The 23,926-nt window shown below is 42.6% G+C and overlaps 1 protein-coding gene across 4 annotated transcripts in view; it reads right to left on the minus strand.

The window, feature by feature from the left end:
• The window catches only part of RYR3 (ryanodine receptor 3), a 551,722-nt gene that overhangs the window by 282,093 nt on the left and 245,703 nt on the right, over positions 1-23,926 (minus strand). For all 4 annotated transcript variants that reach the window (XM_082647182.1, XM_082647181.1, XM_082647183.1 and 1 more), the window contains exons 5-10: positions 23,109-23,187; positions 16,803-16,915; positions 15,785-15,884; positions 12,599-12,692; positions 7,440-7,514; positions 5,050-5,206 (exon numbers count right to left, since the gene is read on the minus strand). In XM_082647182.1, coding sequence (XP_082503308.1) covers positions 5,050-5,206; positions 7,440-7,514; positions 12,599-12,692; positions 15,785-15,884; positions 16,803-16,915; positions 23,109-23,187 — 618 coding nt within the window. The remainder of the gene's footprint in view (positions 1-5,049; positions 5,207-7,439; positions 7,515-12,598; positions 12,693-15,784; positions 15,885-16,802; positions 16,916-23,108; positions 23,188-23,926) is intronic.

A 23,926-nucleotide genomic window follows, 5' to 3' on the forward strand; every position in this document is an offset into this window, starting at 1 on the left:
CTTTCCTCCGTCTTTCTCATCAATCCCTCCCTACATGATCACCTTCAGGTAGGCCGCACTCCTGCCATTTCATGGATAAGGAAACACTCTCTTAGGTCATCTTCCTGGTCTCATTTAATCCTCATAACAATCCTTCGGGACATACTTCTTCACTCTCGTGTTTTACAAAAAGAGACAGGAAGACTGAACAGCATATGGTGGAGCCAGGATTCAAAGCCAGGTTTCCTCCACTTCAAAGCCCAGGGTTCTCCTTGACTGCCTCTCTATCTGGTCCACTTTGAACAACCAAGTCTTGGGAAACTGTCGAGTTAAATTTTAAAAATGCTTTGTAGATTCCATTTAAAATGAAACTGCAGGAGGTGGTGCTGTCTTGGGATGATTGAATCTCAAGGTCCATGTTTTCTTCTTTCCCCTTCCCTCCTTTCCTTCATACCCTCTCTTTCCCCAACTGAGAACTTGGTGAGGAAATGGACAGAGCCAGTAAGGGGACAGGCGCAAACAGCACTACCTCAGTGCTTGCGATTTCACAGAGGGATGCTGGGAGCCCCGCTGCCCTCTTGTTTCGGGCGGGGCCGCTGAGGTTAAAATGCTCAAGAGGATCCCGTCTACAGGGATGCTTTCCACTCACAGCAGAGAGAGCAGTGGGCAGTTTTTAAAGGGGAAGTCATGTTTGGCCAAGAACACAGATCTTAACATACAGTAGATATGTGATAAATGTTGACTGAATTGAATTGGATGTTTTTATACACTGAGGAAAAATTTCCTCCAACTGAGAACAGTGATAGCTGTCTGCCTTTATGTAACAAAGGAGGCAAAATGTGAGACGATCTCAATCACTCAAAACTTACGGTAGAGTCATTAAAAGTAGCCATAAAATAAATGGCTTCATATAATAAGGCTTGCTTTAACATTAGTAATTCACTGAGTGTTATACACTGAAGGGAACTGAGTGTTATACACTGACGTGGAGACATGACATCTAAATAGACGGTCTTGCTGTGCCAGAGTAAATATTAAATCGCATTACGCGACAATCCTTGGGGCATGGCCTTGCAATGTCAAGACCACGGGAAAATGATGTGAGAGCAAGTTCACAGAAATTTGACTTCGATGTTCAAACGAATGAATGTCTCTCCTTAAGTGTTTATAGGGGTTGTGTTATGATCGAAAATGATTACACAATGATGAGAAAATCTATGAAGAGGATGGAGGTTAAAATGGAATGGGTTTCACTCTGTATGAACCTATGACCTCATTTACGTATTCCTTCAGCAAGCAATGCTCAAACTTACTACATGCTACACACTGTGTGGGGTGCAGAGGTACAGAAAGGGCTGGGGGCATGTGATCCAGGAGCTCCCCGTCGAGTGAGTGGTGACTGTAATGGAATCGTGAACAGGGCCCTGCTGGAGGGAAGGGGAAGGGCCTTCTTCCTGTGAGGGGCACTTGACATTTGTCTGAAAGATGCGGAGGAGTTCGCTGATGACGGTACATGGAGGGTTAAAAGGGTACAGGTTTAGCGATGAGAAAAGATAACACGTTCAAAGACGATACGTACTTCGTATGCTAGAGCTCAAGGCAAGCGTGAGCTGGTGGCCAGTGATACCATGGAAGGGCGGGCAGGGGTCGGCCCTTAAAGCATCTTTTATGACAGACTTCAAATGAGCTGCAACTAGATTAAGAATTGTGTTCAAGGTTCCACAGTGGGTAGATGGGAGTCAAGGCCAGATCTAGGTGACTTGGAAGCCATGTTCTACCTTACGCGCTACCCCTTCCAGATTAAGGGAATAGGTGCGATGCTGTGATTCGGAGCCCTCAGTACTTCCCAGGCCTCCAGTTTGATTTGGATCCCCCGCTGAAGGAGAGGAATGCAAGCTCTGACCGAGATCCCATTCTGCTCATTCACATAGTTTGCTCAGAGACCACAGTTTGATTCCATCTGAGCCGGGCCAGGTCAATGACTGCGGCCGATGCTCGGACTTGACCCCCAACCCAGCAAGGTTCAGTCACGCCCCCGTCCTGTCATGCGGATACAAGATTCACAGGGGCACCTGCCATCTTCCTTGTAAGGACAGTTTGCTGAGGATATGAACACACACCTGCGGCCGACCTAGGGCCCCGGGTCGTGCAGTCATAGCTGTCACGGGCTCGTGCAGCCTGACAGGAAACGTGGGGCGGGAAGCCCATCACTGCCGGTGACTCAGAGCCCAGCGTCCTCCCAGAACATAGGAGCCTAAATCGTGCTCCTTTCAGGAGTCTCTTCTGTTCTCCAGATTCTCCAGCATACAGAGAAGATCAGAGGAATAGCCCCACTCAACCCCATTCAATGAGGCACAAAGGACACACTATCTCCCCCTCTCAACCTTCCCACTGAGTCCCCCCAAACCCTGTGCCACCACCCAGGTCCTGACACGCTATTTCAGACCCCTGTCTGCCGTCTGCTCCATCACCTAACACCTGGTACAGGTGAGAGCTGGCAAGACAACTCAGAGCCTTCCCACTGTTGAAAATCAGAGCCACAAATCTGTCTGCTGGGGAACACTGTTCCCCAGTGAGGGGAAGCACAGTGGAGAGTGTACTTAAGGAAGAGAGCCTGCACCAAGTAAGGTAAAAGTACATGTACTAAGGAGGAGTCTGGAGGCCCAGAGAAATCAAGGCATCTCTAGAGTTCTTCCCCAGGAGCTCTTTGGATCGTGGACGGCAGAACTCCATGTTCCCACATGTTCTTCCTTCCCGTGCAGCTTCACCGTTAAGATGCCCAATGCCCTGTCCACACAATGTCCCAAGGAAGCTCCGATCTCCTGGGGGATGCAGCCTTATGTTGGCCTGACACGGAGACTAGGTCACTTTAATTTCAGTTCCTTTCAAGTTAAAATGAAGGTAGCCGGACTGAACACTGCTGCACTGAGAGGTATTTAAACCTCCAACGTTGTGATGCCAATGAAATGCAACCACATTGCCAAGTGCACAGGACAATGTGACTCACGGGTGACTTTTCATCCAGCTCTGCTATGCTGGCAGCCCCCTGGTACCATGATGCCTTTCAGCCATCAGCTGCTGGCCTCCCTGTGCATGGAAACTGGGGGACTTGCGGAGATGAGGAATGAGCTTTTGGAGGGTAAAACGTGCTCACAGGCTGGCAGTGGTGCCGAGTAGAAGGAATGTTATGAGGACTCTCCGGGGCACTCTGAGCTTGTTTGGCTTCCCGCAGAGGCCACAACACAGGGCTGAGCCATACTCCACGAGGATAGGCCAAGAAAGGAATGGAATGCAAGAGTCCCCTTGGAGCAGGATCCCGCCAGCTGCCTGGAAGGCCACCTGATTCTTCTGCTGTCACAAGAGAAGGCTCCTTCTGCAGTGGTAAAGACCTCAGTGTCAGGGTTCATCCCAGGGCTGAGGAGACTGGGGTAGAACGCTCAAATAAGGGACAAGCCAAGCTGGCATCTTAGAAAGGTATTTACATGGTCACCAGCTATGATGAGTCACTTCTTACTTTCCACCCCTCCCGACCCTCCCACACCTGCTCTCCCCGCCCACTTCATGTCCAAGTTGTCTCGAGGACTTTTCTGTTGCTTTGTTTCACTGCTCCTTTTAGCCAGTTGCAATGTCCTAACACACTTCCTGGAGGCCAGAATGTTTTATTCCATGGTCATCAACTTGAATTTAAAATCCTTCTTGTGTTGAGAATCTTAAAAAAAAACAAAAGCGAGGGTAACATGAAGGAGATGAGCTCTGAAAACCAGAATGAAGTCAAGGAGCTAACGTGCCATTGGAAGAGAAGCAGACAGAAGGAGATGCTTGAATGGAACTGATGGCAGGAAGCTCTCATTTCTTAAGGTTTGAACCATGGGTGTAGGAAAAGCCTAACTCTGATACAGGGCAACTAGGGGAGAAAAATCTCTGTGCCAGAGATTCTCTGCCTAAAAATACTTCAGGACCATAAAAGGAGGGAAAAAAAGGAGTGTGACTCCTTGCTTCAAGGAAGACAGTGCTGAAAGACCGGCCTCTCTGATTCATTATGAAGCAGAGATGTCCCGCAGGAATGCAGCTGTCAGCTTGACACTGAGTCCTACATGAACGGAATCATCAATAAGCCTTTACTGAAATCGTGTTGAGAACACAAATCAAGATCTATTTCTGGAAAAGAGCAAAGAAGAATGAAGCTAGAGATGAAGTTCCCTACGGAGATGCTGAGCTGTCCTCTTAGGAGGTGCAGGCTCCCTGACAACTATGCGTATGTTGGGCACAGCCCTTCTCATGCTTGGCTAATCTTTCCAGAACAATCATAAAGTAACAGAGCACCGAACTGTCTGTCAGAAGCTAGCTCCGTGTGCAATTCCGACCATCCAACTAGATCCAGCTCTGAGTTACGCAGAGTCAAAACCTGGCTGACCGTTAAAGACAAAGGTTTCAAAAAATATTTGTCTCTCCACACACCAAGTGGCAAAGCTACATGTTTGGGGTTAACATGGTGACCACAGAATTCACTCTTAAAGAAGGCTGGGGATGGACAGGCCAGAGCTAAGAGATCTGGAGAGAACAGACGACCTGGGAAGAGGAACTAGTAACTCTGTATAATATAAATAACTGCAAGACGATGTCATGTCCAGAATTACACCTTCTCTGCATCTTTCTGAAAGAAATCACTTCCTTGCTTCAGCTAAATGTAGCGCTGAAACTTATGCCTCCGTGTTACCCTGCTTTATGGGGAGTGAAGCATATGACTTAAAGGTACTAAAAACAATTCAGAACATGTTTAACAACAACAGTATTTTCCATTAGCCTCTGAGCGACACTCCCTTCCTGTGAACATTTTTGTTTTCTAGGGCTTTCTACTTTCCTTTAAAGTTTTTCCCTCCTAAGACTTCAACCTTCAACCCAGGTAAGCATTCCTCTATGAACTCAATTCAAAAGATAAGAGAACAAAGTGTTTATCATAGGTCTCATTTCCAATTCCATTTTGTTCCAGCCTACTTTATTTTTCAGTCACCGTTCTACCTGGAGGTTTCAGAGCTTTCACTTTGAGAACGAGGTCGAAGTCCACCTCACCTTTGATGCTCGGAAAGAGAAGGCTGTGGACTTGGTGTCTGATTTTCCCCGGTCTTGCAGTATAAGGCCTTGGTCCTCTGTCAAGGCCAGGTAGTGGCCTGTGGTGAGATGCCGAAGTCGGAAAGCCTGGCCCCATCTGATGTTACTGCCGCTCCAACTGGGCAGATGAAACAGACAAGAAATTGCATTTACACAAAAATCAGTCCTTTTCAATATTTACCCTGTGCTTTTTCACACAGGCCTTCTGGGGTTCATCCCCTGACTCCTGGCTTGCTCTAGGATTGCATGCCTGCCTACAACTCAGCATGGTGTTCTCTAATGAACTCTCTTAAGATCACCAACAAGGAACATGGTCCTGGGGGCAGGTCAGTGGTTTAATGTAACTGGAAGTCCCAAGCTTCCAATTTTTCCTTCACTCCACTGAAGTGTCTTGATGCCAAAACCACAAGAAAAAAAAAAAAAAAAAAAGGGAAGCTTGCCTTTTTAGAGAAACTTATTTCTGGGAAAGTAAAGCATTTCCAAATGTGCCACCTCAATTCAAGCATTTTACTACCACCACTAATTTGAAAAGAGATACACACCCCTATGCTCACTGCAGCATTATTTACAATAGCCAAGATATGGAAGTAACCTAACTGTCCATCAATAAAGAAAATGTGCCGTATACACATACACAATGGAATACTAGTCAGCCATAAAAAAGAATGAAATTGTGCCATTTGCAACAACATGGATGGACCTTGAGGGTATCATCCTAAGTGAAATAAATCGGACTGGGTAAGACAAATACCATATGATTTCACTCATCTGTGGAATCTGAAAAACAAAACAAATGAGCAAACAAAGAAAACAACATAAATTTCATAGATACAGAGAGTAGACTGGCAGTTGTGAGAGAAGGCAGGTTGGGGAGGTGGGAGAAGTGAGTAAAGGGGAGTAAGAGGTACAAAGTTCCATGGTCCTGCATCAAAAGGCTGGCATTCAACAAAAGTCATGTTAAGTGTTAGGGTAGGACTTATGCACCGAGTAATCTGTATCTAATTTATCCTTTCAGTTAGAACAAAATGTTTCAGGAATACACGTATCAGCTTTTAAAATGACCTTCCTCTCGAGCTAATTCTTTGGAGCCCCAAAGAATCCAAATAACACTGATAAAAGGCTTAAATTGTTCATATTTAAGACTCTGGGGAAATAAACAAAGAACCATAACTGGAACTCTCTCTCTCTCTCTATATATATATATATATACATATATACTTATTTTGATTTTTTAAAAGTTCATTAAACAAGAACCAAGCCCTAATACCCTGAAAAAAAAAAGAGTATGACACTATAAGAATTTCAACAGGCTTGAAAGAGAATATAAATACCACAAGCCAGCTAACAACCACAAGCTAACCAGGATTCTTTCAACCAGCCACCTCCAGAGTTTCTCAGTAAAAAATGTGAATGTACCTCCATGTGTATGTGTGAGAGAAGTTCTAATGTTTTCTCCTGATCTCCAGTGGATTATCTTGAGGACCCCCCGGGGGGCATATAGCGTCCCCACCCCCACCCCCACCCCCCCCATTAGAGAGATTTTACTTTGAACAAGTGTTCAGGGAGAGACTGAGCAGAGAGCTAGAGGGAGAGGCACAGAGGGAAAACCAAAAATGGCAACACTGACCCTCCTCTCACCTCGAGCAGTTTAGCTCTAACCTAACTTGTGACCCCTCCAGGCAAAATAAAGGTCCAGAGCTTAACTGGACCCCCCCTTCTGTAGTCTGATGTTTAGAGACGCCATGTTTTTACTCAAGTACCTGTATCCAGAGTCTCAGCCTCCCATTCCTTCATCCAGGTACAACTGTTTCCGACAAGTTCTGATAAATACAGTTTCCTTCACAGCTACACTTCCAGTGATGTTTTAGTCTTCCCTACCTCATGCGATTACAGCCCTCTGTCATTTAAAGCTAATTTTGCACTGGAGCCAACAAGGCTACTGGGAGGAGGAAAACTTACCTGGGTTCCAGAGAATCTACTTAAGAAAATAAATGGGCGAACAGCTTTGATGGCTCTCGGTGAACATGTCTGCGCTTGCCTTTTATAACATAGCCACTGCAAGGGCAGCAGGAGCTGGGGGTTTGGTTCAAGGCAGCAGAGCTTGCTGGCTTCAGAGTCAAAACGGAGGTGTTGGAAATCGTGTGTGTGTGTGTGACTGCGTGCGTGCGTGCGCGTGTGTGCGTGCACTTTAAAAACAAAAAACACAGTCACAGACATTTCAGAATTTAGCTCTTGGCCAAGGAACTTCTAAGAGTTTGCCAGGTGATATGGAACAAATGAAACATTTAAGACAATGGACTGTCCTGGAAAAGAAAATCCTTGAAAAGAATGCCCCCCTGACACTCCATTACCTTATCCGAAGGGGTTCCACTCTCCACAGAGATCTGGCTCTCGTGCCAGCTCCCCCAGCTTCGTAGTATATCCTCCTGTGAGCAGAGTTGGAGATTAGCTCCTCTGTGCCGAATGCTGACCAGCACCGGGCAGGGAACAGCTCCCTGCAGAGGCTGCTCAGAACCCGCTGTATTTCGAAGCCCTCACAGAGTCAGCAAAACGAGAAGCAAGAGTCAAAGGAAGGCACTACTTCCCAGTCTCTCTTATAAGGGAAAAAGGGTGCTAAAGGGGAAGGAACTGCTAGCCACATACTCATCATGGACACTCATGGACCGTCAGGTGTACAATGGAAAAAGGACTGTCTCTATTTCCACATCAGGAGTCAAAACAGCCCAGTCACATCATCAGACGCGATACCAAACGCTCCAATTCTTTCTCGTTCAGCTCGCTGATGCAGTTTCACATCTTTAGAAAATGTATTTGTACTTGTAAAACATATACGTAGTACTGTGTGAATTCATTTCCATTGTTCTAGGAAGCTGGGCACAAAGCTCTATTCTCAGTTGCTGTTGTCTCCTTTCCTGCATTAACAATAATCTTTTAATGTGTTTTTAACAAAAATGTTTACTTTGGAATAACTCTAGATTTGTAAAAAAAAAAAATTGCAAAGATAGTCCAGAGAGCTTCCGTATAGTCTCACTCAGTTTCCCCTACGGTTATCATCTTACATTACTATGGTACAGTTGTCAGAACTAAGAAACCAACATTGGCACATTATTACTAACTAAACTCAAGACTTTATTTGGACTTCATCAGTTTTTCTATTAATTCTTTTCCTGTTTCAAGATCCCATCCTGGAAGTTGCATTGCATTTAGTTGTTATGTTTTCCCTGTTTCCTTTGGTCTGTTAGAGTTTCTTAGTCTTTCCTTGTTTTTCAGGACTTTGCTAGTTTTGAGGAGTACGGGGCAGGCATTCTGTAACATGTCCCATGAAATGGGTGTGTTTGATGTTTATCTGATGATTATCAAAGTCTGATTTTTAATCCATACAATTGGGACCAACCCATCTATATCACAGATTATGAGGAATTAAATGAACTATCTTAGTTTAAAGGCATGTCTCATGATAGTGGTCCCTGGATTGCCAGGTATACTGAATCCAGATACTTTGAGAATCTTGTGACCTTGGATCAACACTGATCATTTAATTGCATTTAATTTCACTAATTTAAAATGCTCCCTCTACTATAGAGGGTTTGTATATATCACAATCGAATTACTCAAACTCCAGAAGAATCTTGATCTAAATTTTAAGACAACAGGTAATCAATAGAGGGGAAGAGGAAATATGTGGTAATTATTTCCTTCTCCCAAGAAGTATTATAATTATGAGCTGGTTAAAAATATGGGCTTGGGAGTCAGGCAGACCTGAATTTGAATCTATTAGCTGTGTGACCTTGTCAAGTCCCTTCAAATCTCTGTGCATCAATTTCCTCACCTGTAAAATGAGCCTAATAAGGGTACGTAAGTCACAGAATGGTTGTGAGCATTTAATGGGGTTTTTTAAAAAATAATGAATGTGCACAAAGATGTTCATGGGTGTACAAAATACTATGTATTGTTGATTTTTATTTAAATATAGATGTTTACAAATGTTCATCGAAAGCTACTTACCTGGCACAGAAATCCACTAAAACACTGCATTAACAGTGGCTACCTTTTGGTGGTGGGATTATAGAAGATATTCTAAACCTTTTTCAAATGTATGTACTATCAGGAAATATGTAGTAAATATTAAGAAAGAAATCCTAGGCTACTGCAGAGCTCCAACACCCCAGGTGTCTCTGTGCCAGGCCCAGAATAGTAATGATGCTGTACTGACCTAGCCCTGCAGGAAAATTTGTTGAGATTTTCACTGACGCTTCTCCATCCTCAATGAAAGCAAAAGCGGTCTCTCAGGTGGAAACGGTGGAGCAGATCACCCTAGGTCACATGATTTGAGAACTCTCTCCCTCTGACATTTAAAGAATTCTAGAAGGTTAGTCCTTCCCACCTAGGAGATGCGGGTGGTTTGCTCCATTGAATCTCGAAAGGTTACAGAGGTTGAAACAACCTGCCCCCGCTCTCAAACAATTACCCAAGGAGAGGAGGTGAGTGGGTGGGGAGCTGAGGTGCTCTGAAAGCTTGGCTGACAGCTTAGCCTTAGTTTCAGTGAGTTAAGTGACTTATTCCAGGATGCTTGACAAGCCTGAGGCAGAGGCAAGGATCAGAGCTCAGAATGTTAGATTATTCTTTCGGCTTTGCACCCTGGGACGGTCAGCCTCTCTACCCAGCCTGGCTGCTCTCAGGCTTTACAAGGAATGATTTCCTCTGGAAAGTCAGCCCCATTACGGTGGAATCACTTGCATGCCTTCCTGACTCTGGGCACCTTTTTGTGTATTCTTGATTTCCTATTCCTTTGTGCTCTCCCAAATTTCGGTATTCCTGGCTATCCTGGCCAGTTCTGAGGATTGACCTGATGACACGTGACAATGATGAGGCTTATCACGCACCTCACCTAGACAGCAAAAAATGCCGAGGCATCCTGTGTTGAATGAGAGACCAGTTGCTACAAAAATCCGAGTTCCAGTATAAGGAGCCACTGCTGACTCCCCCCAGTCTCAACTCCTTCCTAGGAATAGTCTTTTTATTTTTCCTTACAAAGAAAAGGAAGAGCCTTTTTATTTTTATCTGTCGATTTCTTTTTTTCCCCAAAATACAAATTAGCTCACGTGAAATCCTCAGCCAAAGGAAGGCCGGTTTTGCTCTTAACTCAATGATGGCATGCATGCCTTCCTCAGGGGGCCGATTCTGGGAATTCCTCTCTATCTGTTTCACTCTCCCCTGCAGCACCTTCTTTCAAATACTTGTCCAGCCTTTCTTTTGGGTCAGGATCTTGTTGAACCACTCGATAGGAGTGCCCACCAAATGACAAGCTTCTCCAAGTAGCATTGTTTCTGCCCAGATGCTTCTAATTTGGTTCTAAATTTAATGACAGGTGCATGTGTGTGGGGGGAGGGGTAAAGGGCCATGCAAATGTTATTTTAATTGTTTCCAAATTCCTTTCCTTAACAAAAGAATAGGAAAGGGAAGAGAGAACTAGTGAGTTTTGACGTGTTCCATCTTAGATGGAGCCAACTCTGCCAAACTCACTAACAAAACTTCAGTTCTGTATCCACCTGCAAGCTCTGGCCTTACTGCAGCAGGATAAGATATTAAAGAGACAGTACGTGGGCTACTGCATAATTTCACTGTTTGAAAAAAAAGGAGGGCTTCCCTGGTGGCGCGATGGTTAAGAATCCACCTGCCAATGCAGGGGACATGGGTTCGATCCCTGGTCCGGGAAGATCCCACATGCCGTGGAGCAACTAAGCCCGTACGCCACACCTACTGAGCCTGCGTGTCACAACTACTGAAGCCCGTGCACCTAGAGCCCGCGCACCACAACAAGAGAAGCCACCATAATGAGAAGTCTGAGCACCGCAACAGAGTAGCCCCCGCTCGCAACTAGAGAAAGCCTGTGCACAGCAACAAAGACCCAACACAGCCAAAAGTAAATAAATAAATATTTTAAAAAATAAATTAAAAATTTAAAAAAGGAAAAGAAAATCGCAACTGAGTAGGATCACATGTCATTATCTAGTGCAGGGAATCCTTAATGCCAAGGGATATCAGGTCAGCCTAACTTTTCTACTCAGAGATAACTGCCAGCCACTGGACCAGTGCCAGGAAGGCTAGACACCATTCCGGGTCACATCTGGTTCCCATGAAGGGATACACAGAGGACAGAGCAAGTAGAAAGAGGTTCAGAACAATAAAGGATATACATTGCCAATGGGTAGTTTCTAAGATGCACAGTAACACACTCAAGCACATTGCTCCTGGGGGTCCTTTAGAGCATAAAATAAGGAAGGAGCCCTGGCTGGAGACTCAGCATCTCTGGGTTTCAGGCTCCCATCTGAAATCATCCAATGTGTGACCTTTGGCAGGAGCCTGACTTAGATGATTTCTAAGATGTGTGAATGTGGTCACGTGTTTCTAATGAAGTAAAAGAAATGCAGTTAATGAGGTTCCCGTAGGCATCGTGCAAAACCAAAGAATGTATTACGAGCGATCTGGGAGATCAGACTTGTTGCTGTCCTAAGTTCAGTCTAATTTACATCTGAGATTTGATTTTTTAAAATATATCAGAGTTCCATAGTTACAGAGGCCAAGCTTTTTATACTCTGTTCCTCTATATATAAACAGAACACTAAAGGATGCTTCAGTGTGAATTTAAGACCTAGATTAATATCTTCCATCTCCTGATTTTGAATTTTGGAAAAGCATCCTTTGAGTAGATAACTAGAGATCCAAAGAAAGCATCATCCTCAGCAGTACATGCCGCCCCGGCACCATCCCCTGCTAATCCAGCTCTGGTTGGATATCGACATTTGGTTTCTCCAATCCTGTTTGATGATAAGCAGAATGAAATCACTGAACTTCACCTTCATAGTACATAAAAGGGGGAGTAATAGAGATAATCTGCCTTTGAAGAGCCTGGTGAATAATTTATGTAAGTGCACAGACTCACTAGAATGACCATCCTGATTTCCATCACAAAATTGGGTTCTTCAGGGCTTCCCTGGTGGCGCAGTGGTTGAGAGTCCGCCTGCCGATGCAGGGGACACGGGTTTGTGCCCCGGTCCGGGAAGATCCCACATGCCGCTGAGCGGCTGGGCCCGTGAGCCATGGCTGCTGAGCCTGCGCATCCGGAGCCTGTGCTCCGCAACGGGAGAGGCCACAACAGTGAGAGGCCCGCGTACCGCAAAAAAAAAAAAAAAAAAAAAAAAAGTGTCCTTCAGTCTACAATTAATGCTACCAGAAACTCCTTAGATTTGGAAGCAACCACAGAAAACAAAGGGATTGAAAAGCACCACAGAATTGCTTGCCTAAGAAGCAGCATGTGTGTATAGCTATTCCTGTGAGCACACTCAAGCATACTGCCTTTCCTGTTTTATAACTGCAACCCATGACTGGAGGGAAGTTCGTCAATTAACTAACACTTACAGAATTCATCTGTCTCCACATCCAAAAGCCAACTCTTTAGTCTGAGTCACCAGAGACAGGAGACAAGAGAAGGATGAAGCTACTGGCTTACCTGTGCTGGGAATCATTCTGGTCTGTAGATGGTATTGTCAAACACTCATCGTGACCATGGAAAAGACGTACTACGTGCCCACCAAGTAGGTATCCTATAAGAGAATTATATCCTACCATGAGCTTACAGGAAGTTGAATAATGAGAACACTGTATTTAAAAAGGGTAAATTCATGCATATCTGAGTCAGTTATGGAAAACACCAAGAGAAAAAGCGTTTGGGAAATGACAGATTCCACGACTTCAGGTCTCAGGTAGAAAAGACAAGAAAGTCAAAACAATTCTAACATTGAAAGTTAAATAGGGTTTCAGAGATGAGCAAGTCCAATACCAAAAGGGAGGGTGAAAACAATGTGTCAATTCATATCATTAAAAGCCAAAAGGTCACCTGTAACTAATATAATGTTGTATGTCAATTATGCCTCAATAAAAATAATGCAACATTTAAAAATACACACACACACACACAAGGCCAAAAGGAAATTGAAGCTGCTACTCTTAGGAGGATAAGGATTTTCCAGTTGTTTAGGACATAAATACATCCAACACCAAGTTCCTGGATAAACTGTTACAATCTGGATGTATATATTTTGTGGCAAATTCCAAATCAAACTGCAGCCATGAGAAAGAAAGAAGGTGCCGGGAAGGGGGAAGCAAACTGTTATTCCGAGCTCTCTTAGGAGGAGCTACTTTTCCAACGCGTTAAATAAACACAGATCAAACCAGGACACTATTTCTACAGCACCAAGGAGAAGGGAGAATGACATTCCAGTGTCTCTGAGTGGACAAGCCCAGAGGCAGCTATCAACGAGCCCTTAGCTTTCAGAATAAGGAAAGGAATCTCAATAGCCATGGAGTTCAGAGATGGATAGGAAACAATGAACTTCAAGGACTCGATGACCAGTTAGTCTTCAAATAAACTGTGAGCCTCCATTTAAACAACACAGTAGTAGGAGAGGGGCCCCAATCTGAGCTTTATCTTGCATGAAGAAATGAAATTCGTTATCCCTTTGAATTAAAAAATTCTCCCAGCTAGACAGTTCTCAGGAGACAAATGGACTTCATATGTTCAATGTCTGTATCAGGATTTTGAGAAAATCACATAATTAGATCACTTTAGGGGCTGTCAAACTATTTAGGGCATTGGAGCAAAACAGCAAGAAGGAAAAGTTATGCCACAGTAGAAAAGGGTGTTATCAATGCATCTTATACAGGGACAGTCTGATATTCCCTGGTTCATTTTTCTTCATCCAGGCAAGGCAAGTTCTTTTTAAACTTCCCTCGAATATTTAGAAGTCATTTTATCATTTTCCTCTCTCCTACTGTACTAATATTTGCAACTGCATACTTTTTTGCATTAAAATAATTCATGATATACTGTAGGGGAATCGTTAACAGCCAATTTGTTTAGAAAATTAACCCCTTCCATGATCACATTTTTTAAAAACATTTTTATTGGAGTATATTGCTTTACAATGTTGTGTTAGTTTCTGCTGTATAGCAAAGTGAATCAGCTATATGTATACATATATCCCTATGCTCTCCCTCTTGCGTCTCCCTCCCACCCTCCCTATCCCACCCCTCTAGGTGGTCACAAAGCACCGAGCTGATCTCCCCGTGCTGTGCAGCTGCTTCCCACTAGCTAGCTATTTTACATTTGGTAATGTATATATGTCCATGCTACTCGATTAAACTCTCCATCGTCTCATGATGGTGAGGCCATGCTCCCTTTGGAGCCCACCATTTACAGACCTCAGGCTCCTCCAATCAATATCCTACTCCACAGAGGAAACTGCTAAGTGCTGGCGCATCACAGCATCTTAGTTGAAACATACCAGGGCAGTAATCAGGAAAGAAGGGTCATGAGAAAGATCACTCACTCTCTCAAGGGCTGAAGTGGGTTTCTCAGCAGTGGATGCTGAGAGAGCATTTTGCAGTCGGATGACTCAAGTGATCAGCTACCCAGGCTCTATCACAAGGGCACTCAATACTTCTAAAAGTATTGTTGTGAAGTGATATGCAATTAATTAATCTCCACAAGCCCTCTTTTGGGACTGGGCAATAATTTTATTCCTATAGCGGAAATGAAAAAACATCAACATGGAGAAGATTCAGTCAAAAGTTCCTTGGGGAAGATTTTTTAACCCAGTTCCTTGACTCCTGATAGAAAGGGAATGATTGACAATAGATTTAGAGCGGTGGGTGAATTCTGGTGTGAAAGAAGAGAGCTAAAAACATATCCTGCTTTTGAAAGGTCTTCCATCAGTTGCCAGAAGAGTTACAAATTTGTTGTTTCCTGATTATTCAATTTAGCTATGACACCTCCTGAAACGGGGGTATCACCTTAACAACTCTCAGGTTTCCCTCTATTTTCCAACATCATGAAACAGAGAGGCATTCCAAGTTTGAAACTACTAGGCTCAAGCTTTAAAACAGGGTTAAAGCCTGTGATTTGAGTATTTTTAAAAATCCTAATCTTGCTATAAAGGGCTAGAATGTGATGTGATAACCCTTACGTCATTGACATTTGATTACTGTGCTCAACTGTGATATTACCCACGCGCAAGGTAAGGCCAGTGTATTTATTATACAACTTGAAAGGTGTATTGTCTTTGCCTGGCTCCAAGAAATAGGATATGTTGAACAAACTTTGATGATCTTACTTCTAAGAGAACAAGAAAATATGGAGAAAATACCATTTGTTGTTTTTAAACGGCCTTCCATAAATACAAGTAAAAGCAAATGGCCAACTATCTTTTTACTATAACTTCCTTCTCCCACCTGTATGGAGAGATGCACTGGGGAGAAATATTTTAAAAAGTCACCTTCTTGGCGAATAATGTCTTCTCAAACTGAACCTGCTAAGGTCTGTATATTTCTAACCATAAATAAAAATGAAAAGTCGGTGGGAGAGGGAAGGTACATCTCCAAGGTCCTGAATACACACACTGCCAAACCAATAGTGAACTCGAAAGGATTGAAAAAGCATGTCAGGAGTGCTCATGTAATCAGAAATCAGGACAGAAAACCATCCACACTAACATCAGAGAAAGGAATTCAGGTGAACCAAAATCACGCTGTGCACCGGGACATTCAGGCAGGAGCTGTGAAGTCGCAGAAAATGTCAATATATGTAGCACAAGACAAACGGGCAGGCTGAGGGTTGAATGCACACAAAGAAGCACACCTTCTTCGATGCTACTTCCCGAGCACGTAGGATGTACGTTCCAGAGTGTTTGCATAAAGGAGGCATCCACTTGTATGTTACCATTTGATATTGAGAGATGCTGCAGCAGAAACAGAAATGAGACATCCTTTAAATCACCAGGCCAGTCCTGACAGAAGCAGCTCACCTAGAATTTCAAGGATTGAATTAAACAGCCTTACTGTCATCGGGCTTTTTCTACGTAGCCTGTGGGAGATTGTTCCACCCAATCTAGAAGCAGCTTCAAAGCGGGACACTTTATTCAGGGAAGAGGAAGTATTCAGCTACAGAGGGGGCAGACAAGACTCCATTCCCTCAGCTGGATCCCTGATTCAACAGGAAGTTATAAAATGTCTATTCTTGGTAGGAGGAGGGAACTCACAAGTGGGAAAAATTACTCCAGCCTTTGGTCTAGGCAAAGTAAAATGTGCTGGTAGGATTGGCGCTGAGAAGCTTAAAAACTTATCTCTGACATTTCTCTGATCTGCAAGGTATTGCCCCACCTCCACCTCCTAAGGACCTGACTTCAACGATGCTTGCCTAGTACCATCCCCAGGTGCAAAATCTCACCTGCCTCTTCTAACCACTGTGACATCCCACACACTGAAACATGTACAATTCTCTTTCTCCCTCCAAACATAAGTTTATGTTTTTATATACAACACTTTCTGGCTTGTTCTTCATTGGACAAGAGCTAAACAATGTGATAAACTGAGAGTGATGGTAACTTATGTGTTAATAGTTGGCTTTCTAAGGAAGAGCCTGCGGGCATTTAAGCAGAGTTTGCTGGGAACAGTACTTTAATCTAAAAAACTAACTAACAGTTACATTCCAGGCCCCATGATAAACTGGCCAGAGAGAGGATTTAATCACCTCTCAAGTATACTGTGTAAAGGTATCTTATTCTACTCAATCTAATGTGGTTCTGTTCTCCCTGGCCATCTATTCCTAAAAGAAACTACTCTGGAAATGACAGATGCTTGTGTTAGGAGGTACTTACAAGGTATCTTTCAGAGGATACGCTGACAAGGATGAGGTCATCACCAATTCGAACCTTTTCTCCCTCAGACCTCTGCTTGGAAGCGGGATGTATGGTCCACCAACAGGCTTCTCCTACACAAAGTCTCCTTGAGTTAGTGACTGCTTCTTGGAAGCCCGTGTCCCTAATTCTGTCCCTTATTCTGTCCCTCGTTCTCCTTCCTCCTGATGAGAATCCCTGAAACACGCATGCACTTGCCCACGCACACTCCAATTTCTATTTATCTATAAGCATTCCAGTTACCCCCACATCTGCGCTTGTGTGTGTTTATCATTTTCATTTTCTCTAGAGACAGAAGGAAAGTATTTGGAAAAGAGTACTGGAGGTCAGAAGCTACAGAAGCCTTTGAGTATTTTTAATACATATGGTAATATGCTTTTTTTTCACAAGCACCTACAAATCTTTAAGAAATGACTTCATTGGTCTACTGACCACTTACAGACTTTTATCTTTGCCCCACCCTTTCCCCATGAAATTCTACTAAATCATCAGTAATTCCACTAAAAAAAAAAAAAAAAAAATCAGAGGTTTTTCAGAAGGCCTAAATCTACGAGGACTAAGACAGCAGGTGAGAAGTTAACAGCAAAGAAGAAAAATTGACATTTTGGAAAAAGGAATGTAGATAGATGCTTTTAGCCAAGAGAAAGCTACAAGTCCAGTCTTTGGGTAAGAAAATGGATGACAAGTTGATCTCAAGAAATAAGGCCACTCCTGCTACATATTCTCCAGAAACTCTCTGGAATTGGAGGTAACAGTTCCCTGTGAAGGCAACCATAGAAGATGGGGTTGAAAACAGGAGGACTGGCTGAAGGTTTTTTTTTTTTTTTTTTTTGCGGTACGTGGGCCTCTCACTGTTGTGGCCTCTCCCGTTGCGGAGCACAGGCTCCCGACGCGCAGGCTCAGCTGCCATGGCTCACGGGCCCAGCCGCTCCGCGGCATGTGGGATCCTCCCGGACCGGGGCACGAACCCGTGTCCCCTGCATCAGCAGGTGGACCCTCAACTACTGCACCACCAGGGAAGCCCTGGCTGAAGGTTTTAAGCAAACATTTAACCTTCTGCATCCCTTTCTTTACCCTGCATGCCAGGTGACTCTTCCCCCTCCACTGCACAAAAGAATAGAAGTTAAATCCATGGAACGACTTCCATGGATCAGGCACTGTCAGACAAGGAAGTAAAGAGTATTGCTGAAAATGGAGAATAATTAGAATTCTTTGCCCTGATTAGTAAAACCCCAGCTCCTCTTCCTTTACCTCCATTCCTCAGCTTCCAGAATGCCAGCTGCGATACTGAACCTCCCCCCAACCCAAATGAAGATTACTCTTTAGGGAAGCCAAACTACCCAACATAAAAGATACCTGTTTGGGCATCTCCAGTGCAATGCCTGGGTCCCTGATAGATTACCCCAAAGCGAGGCTTAAGAGATGGGAAGCCACTCACACAGTCAGGACTTCCTGTCGCTTTTTACCGCCTTGATCTAAACGTCAGTGGGGACCAAGGATGACCTGACATGTGAGGAAAGTCTCTAACGTGAATGACGGGAACAAACCAAAAAGTGGGTAAAGGGAAAACACGAAGATTACAGACAGCTAAAGATAACTTTAAGCAAATCTTAGAATTAATCATCTCAGAGAGATAAGAAAAAGTAACATTCATGAAGCAGCTATGAGAGTATCCGTGAAGGATCGCTTCAAAGAAAAAGAAAAATCTTTGTTCCTGAAAAAGAGAGAAAGAAACAGGAAGGTTATAGGATAAAGTTGAAAAATCCTCCCAAAATGAAGAATGAAGAAAAACAGATTAGAAACAAGACTGAAAAGCAAATTAGAAAACCGGTCTAGAGGAGTTCCAAAAAGCAAGAACAGAGAAAACAAAGGGAGGAGATTAACAAAGAGATAATATTAAAATTTTCCCAAGGCTGAAAGACAAACATTTTCAGATGGAAGAGGCCCGCAGAGTCCCTAGCACAGTGGAGAATGGACACACACACCAGGGTCCACTCCTGTGACACTAAGAACAAGAAGGATGCAGGACAAGACATAGCACTGCAGAACTGCAGACATCAGGGCAAAAGAGAAGATCCAAGTAGCTCTCAGAAAATAGCAACAGGTCACACACAAAAGATCAGGAATTAGAATGTAGACATCTCACAGCCAGACCAAACGCTAGAAGAAAACCTCCAGGATGCTGAGAAAAAAATATCTCCAATGTAAAATACTCTTACGAATTACTTGTAAAGCTGGAATTAAGAAACTTCCAGACAACAATTTTTCTCCCATGGATCTTTTCTGTAAAAGCTACTGGAAATGGAGTCCCCCCAAACGATGTGATAAACCAATAAAGGAGAAAAACATGAGATCCAGGAAATACAGGATCTTGGAGAGAGAAAACGGGAATTTCCCGGATGACATTGGATGTTTCTAAGAAGATGAAGCTGACAGAACAGCTCTTGTGACTGAATGTAATCAGGGGAGAGTTTCTGTTCTATGGGACGGTTTAGAAATGAATGACTGGGTCACGGAAAGTAAAGCAACAAACAAGGCAATTATTGAGTACTGGAAAACTCAAAAGCAATACAGTAAAGTGAACTGACCATAGTATATCATGAGTCTCACTTGCAAATAAAAGTTACAGTTATACCAATGTAAGTAGTTAATATTGACTTTGGTAGTTATATAAAAAATGGATGCAAAATATTGGGAGGGTGGAAAGAAGACAGGGAAGAGTGGAGACTAAGAGCTAAATTTTTATTATTCATTTAGGACATCAATAGATCATACCTAATTGGAAAGAATAACTAAATAGCAGTAAACTGTATGACTCGCACACAAGTGAGGAACATACTAGAGGAGCTGAAAGTGGACGCCCCAGAGACGCAGGAATCCAGAACGCGGACGGGGTGGGCAGGAGATGGATGTTTCCAGTAAGCATAGGACTACTGTGTCTCTCTTTTAACTATGTACGGGTATTACTTTGATTTACTTTGGATAAATAAGTATGATCATTTTGATTACGTTTTGATTAAACTTAAAATTTCATAACAGAAGAGGCTGGCCTCTACATCTGTATATATCCATTATGTGCTCTGGACCACTGAGAGGGACCAGGATGAAGGGGTCCTCAAGAGGCACACGGGAGAAGAGAATCCTTTTTCTCTCGCCCTCTCCTGGGAACAGCGTAGTGGCCTGGAGCCCAGGGACAGGGCCAATCCCCAAATCAGTAGGATGTGCACGGGCCAGGCGAAGGTCCTAAAATACCTAATAGTACATTTAGTGGGGATTTTTTTTTTCATTTTTTTCCAATTCTAACCTAATTCGAAAGCTATGTCTAAAACCAAAACAACAACAAAAAACTTTTAAAAGGAGAAAAGAAAGAACCCAATAAGCAAAATCAAGGGCAAAATGGTCACCAGTTCTGTTAGGTCAGTCAAATCATTTATTACCCACTGTGCAGGGGGAAAAGTTTCCAGAAGTGTTCAAGAAACTGCTTCCAAGCTTCTACTCACATTCTCCTAGAGATTCAACTCAACTACTTGTTTTCAACCCAGAAGAGGTTTCTGAGCCAAAAGTGCATTCACAGAATGACCTGGGTAAAAAACAAGGCTTTTCTGTTGGATCCTGAGTGACTCTCCTCTTGAAGACAGAAGACCCACTCCAGGCCATACTGAACCATATCTGAGCTGCACGAGGGCTCTCCTCCTCCCCAGCAAACAGCAAGCTAGTCTTCTTCAAGGAGAACGTGAAATGGGTTGGGGGTGAGGGAGGTAAATAAATTATTTTAGGCTCTAGGCTTTCATGAACACCTGGTCAACACCTTCCCCTCTGTCTTTCTGCCAAAGTCAGCTTCTGATCAGCTACCTTGAACTTGGGTTGGTGCATGTGTTTCCTTAATCTGTCAGCAGAATTCACACCAAGTCTGATTTTAGGAATTTAGAAAAAAAAGTGCTAGAAAGAGTAATATTCTCTGCTGCTATTTCCCTCTATTTTTATTGGAGGCTCTAATAATTAAAAAAAAAAATAGGTTTCCTGAACCTATTCCTGAACCTAAAAATAGGTTTCCTGAACACGACTAGAAAGTGGTTATTTCTCAAATTTCTTCCCAATTCTCAAAAAGTCTGAAGTCATTTTACTGGTATAAATAGAATGACCATATATGACTTTTCCGGTTATGTGCTCTAAGACTGACAGCTGGTTTATACTTAGAGGTCAACTTACACTCAGAATGTGTGGCACTCCACTCATTTTGTCATTTTCAGCAAAGGTTGACAACACCTTAGAGGAAATTATATTTTAAGAATAACACTTTAGCTGAAAACAAAGCAACCTCAAATCAAATTCAAATATAATCTGATTTCAGGAAGAAAAAAAAAAAACCCTAAAGAGGCAGGCTCACTCTTCTGCTCTGTACAAAAAGGAGGAGAGGGAGGGGCTCTCGTCAGGCGTTCTGGATGTGACTGTGCACGATGCAGAAACTGCAAATGCACATGGGTTAAACCCTAGATTTTTTTTTTCTAGATTATCTGTAAAATCAGACAATCTGGATCATCCCCTTATGAACGGACGTAGTTTCAGCAAGACCATATGGACTTTGTCCTTGTTTGACTACCCAACAATGGAACTCTCTTCCTATTTGGGGGAAAATGTCATGATATTAAAGACTGAGACTTTGAGACTCTTCCTGCAGTGTGACCTAGGCTGTTTGCTCTTCCCTTGCCTTCGTTTCTGCCCATTTTCTAAGGCTGGGGCTCAGCTTCAGAGCAGGTCTACACAATATCCTTCCAGTAAACTCTCATTCTGCTTGAGTTAATGGAATTAGTTTCTGCTGTTTGCAACCAAGAATCCTGATTGGTCCATAAGCCCAACCTCTAAATAGAGCAGAAATTATGTATGTAATGCCCTTGGCAGATAGATTGCCCATGAATACTTCCAGCCACAGGGAACATCCTCCTTCCCGAGGCCAGCTGTTCCTCTACTGGATACTTGCAGATATTACAAAATGGTTTCCTTCTTTGAGATGAAATGGGCCTCTTTCCAACTTCTATCCATTGCTCCACTGGTCTTTGGAATAACCCACAGCAAGTCAGCTCCTTCTTTGATACTATAACTAGAAATATTTGTTGACAATTATCTTAGCCCTCTGTTCTTCATTTCTGGTGTCCAGAGAGAACCTGCATCTTCCTGGTCACCACCTTTCTTAGGATCCATCACTTGACTGTCATTATTTTCGACTGAACTAAAAAAAAAAAACAGCCAGTGTTCCCCAAACTATATGATGGTATATGAGGTATAGCACTGGCGGTGGAGGGCAATTAAACAACATTGAATCATATAGTGAGAAATTTCTTTTATTACTTTTAAGCCTTCTGATTCTATCAGAAAGTTTTCACTTCGGAGCTCGTATATCATGAACACTTTTCTAATATTTGCCAACACCTCTTCAATTATTTAGTGACATGGTTTTCTTTTCTCTATATTTATTTTTAAGGCAAGCAATACCAGTTTTCTACTTATACCAATGATTTTAGTTTAGTCTTATTATAAAATTATAAGTACAAAAGTAAGTAAATGTAAAGAAAAATATAAATAATAATAAAAGTGATGTACAGGAATGGCAAACACCGCGATGGTGGATGTCATTGACTAACATTTGGGAAACAGTGCTTTAAAAATAGCTCGTTCACTGCAGAATAAAATGGGACTACTCTTTTTAAAGATTTTTTTTTTTAATGTGGACCATTTTAAAAATCTTTATCGAATTTGTTACCATATTGCTTCTGTTTTATGTTTTGGTTTTTTGGCCACGAGGCATATGGGATCTTAGGTCCCCAACCAGGGATCGAACTGTACCCCCTGCACTGGAAGTCGAGGTCTTAACAACTGGACTGCCAGGGAAGTCCCAGAACTACTTCTCTGATCTCAACACTATACTTCATTATGTAAACACTTATTATGCTATCTTTGTTTTTTAGCGATTATTCATTACCATTGGTTTCTTTCAGGAATAACTTCTCTACTTACTTTTGGTTCCTAACCCTAAAAATTGTTTTTCTTTGAGACTCTGGCAGACTGTGGTTAAAACATTATGCTTGCCCTCATTCTTAGTTCCTATGTTTTCATTACACATTCTTTTTTTAAATTCTCCAAAGTTTTATCAGACCAGGTTGATATTGACCACTTTGCTTTGGAATCCCAAATGAGTAGCATTCAGCACCCTTCTCAAAAGCCCTTAGCCCAAGACCCCACTGAGCAGCAGACCTAGGTATGTTGACTTACCTGTGGCATGTTCCCGTAGACCTACATCAAAGGCAAGTTTATCTGTCTGGGATCTTGATGTAGTCAAACACGTGAGATACTGTGGAACAAGAGGAGATGCTAGTGAAGTCATACTCTTCTGTCAAATCTTGGCATCTCACCACTAGTTGGCTTCCAGTTGTCAATTTCAACATTGAGCTACTATGAAAAGGGCCTGTTTATCTTGTTCATTGCTACAGTGCTTCTGGGACATATTTTTGTAAAATATTTAAAACCTCAAAGATGTTCTTATCTGATGACCCAGTGATTTAACTCATAGGACTATGAGGAATAAGTTTTGAAATAGAAAAAGGCTGAAATATTAAATATGCTTTTGTTCAAAGATACTCTGAGAAACTTTTAAACTGGGAACAATATAAACAGAACATAAATGGCCAACAATAATGGAAAGGTTGATAAACTTTGGTACTTTATTTTATGGAATATTATGTTACCATGAAGCCTATTTTTCAAGAGTGTGTAACAATATGGAATATACACAAAATAGTGTACTTATATAGTTGCCACGTATGCAAAACTTAAATGCCTAGCACCCAGGCTAAAGGGAATTACACCAAACTGATAACGAGTTGTCTTTGGACAGTGGGAGTGACCACAACGATGCCCCCATTTCTATTTATTTTCTGTTTTTCAAATTTTCTATGAGCTTTAGAACTTCTCAATTAATGCCTATGTTTTTTTTTCTGATGATAAAAATACATGTGCATGTAAAAGTTAAAAATTATTTAAAAAAATAACTTAATAAAGGAAAAAAGGACACAGCCTGTTCCCTGCCTCCT

The sequence above is a fragment of the Grampus griseus genome (genome assembly GCF_964374135.1).
Source record: "Grampus griseus genome assembly, chromosome: 2".
In the NCBI taxonomy this organism is placed as follows: Eukaryota; Metazoa; Chordata; class Mammalia; order Artiodactyla; family Delphinidae; genus Grampus; species Grampus griseus.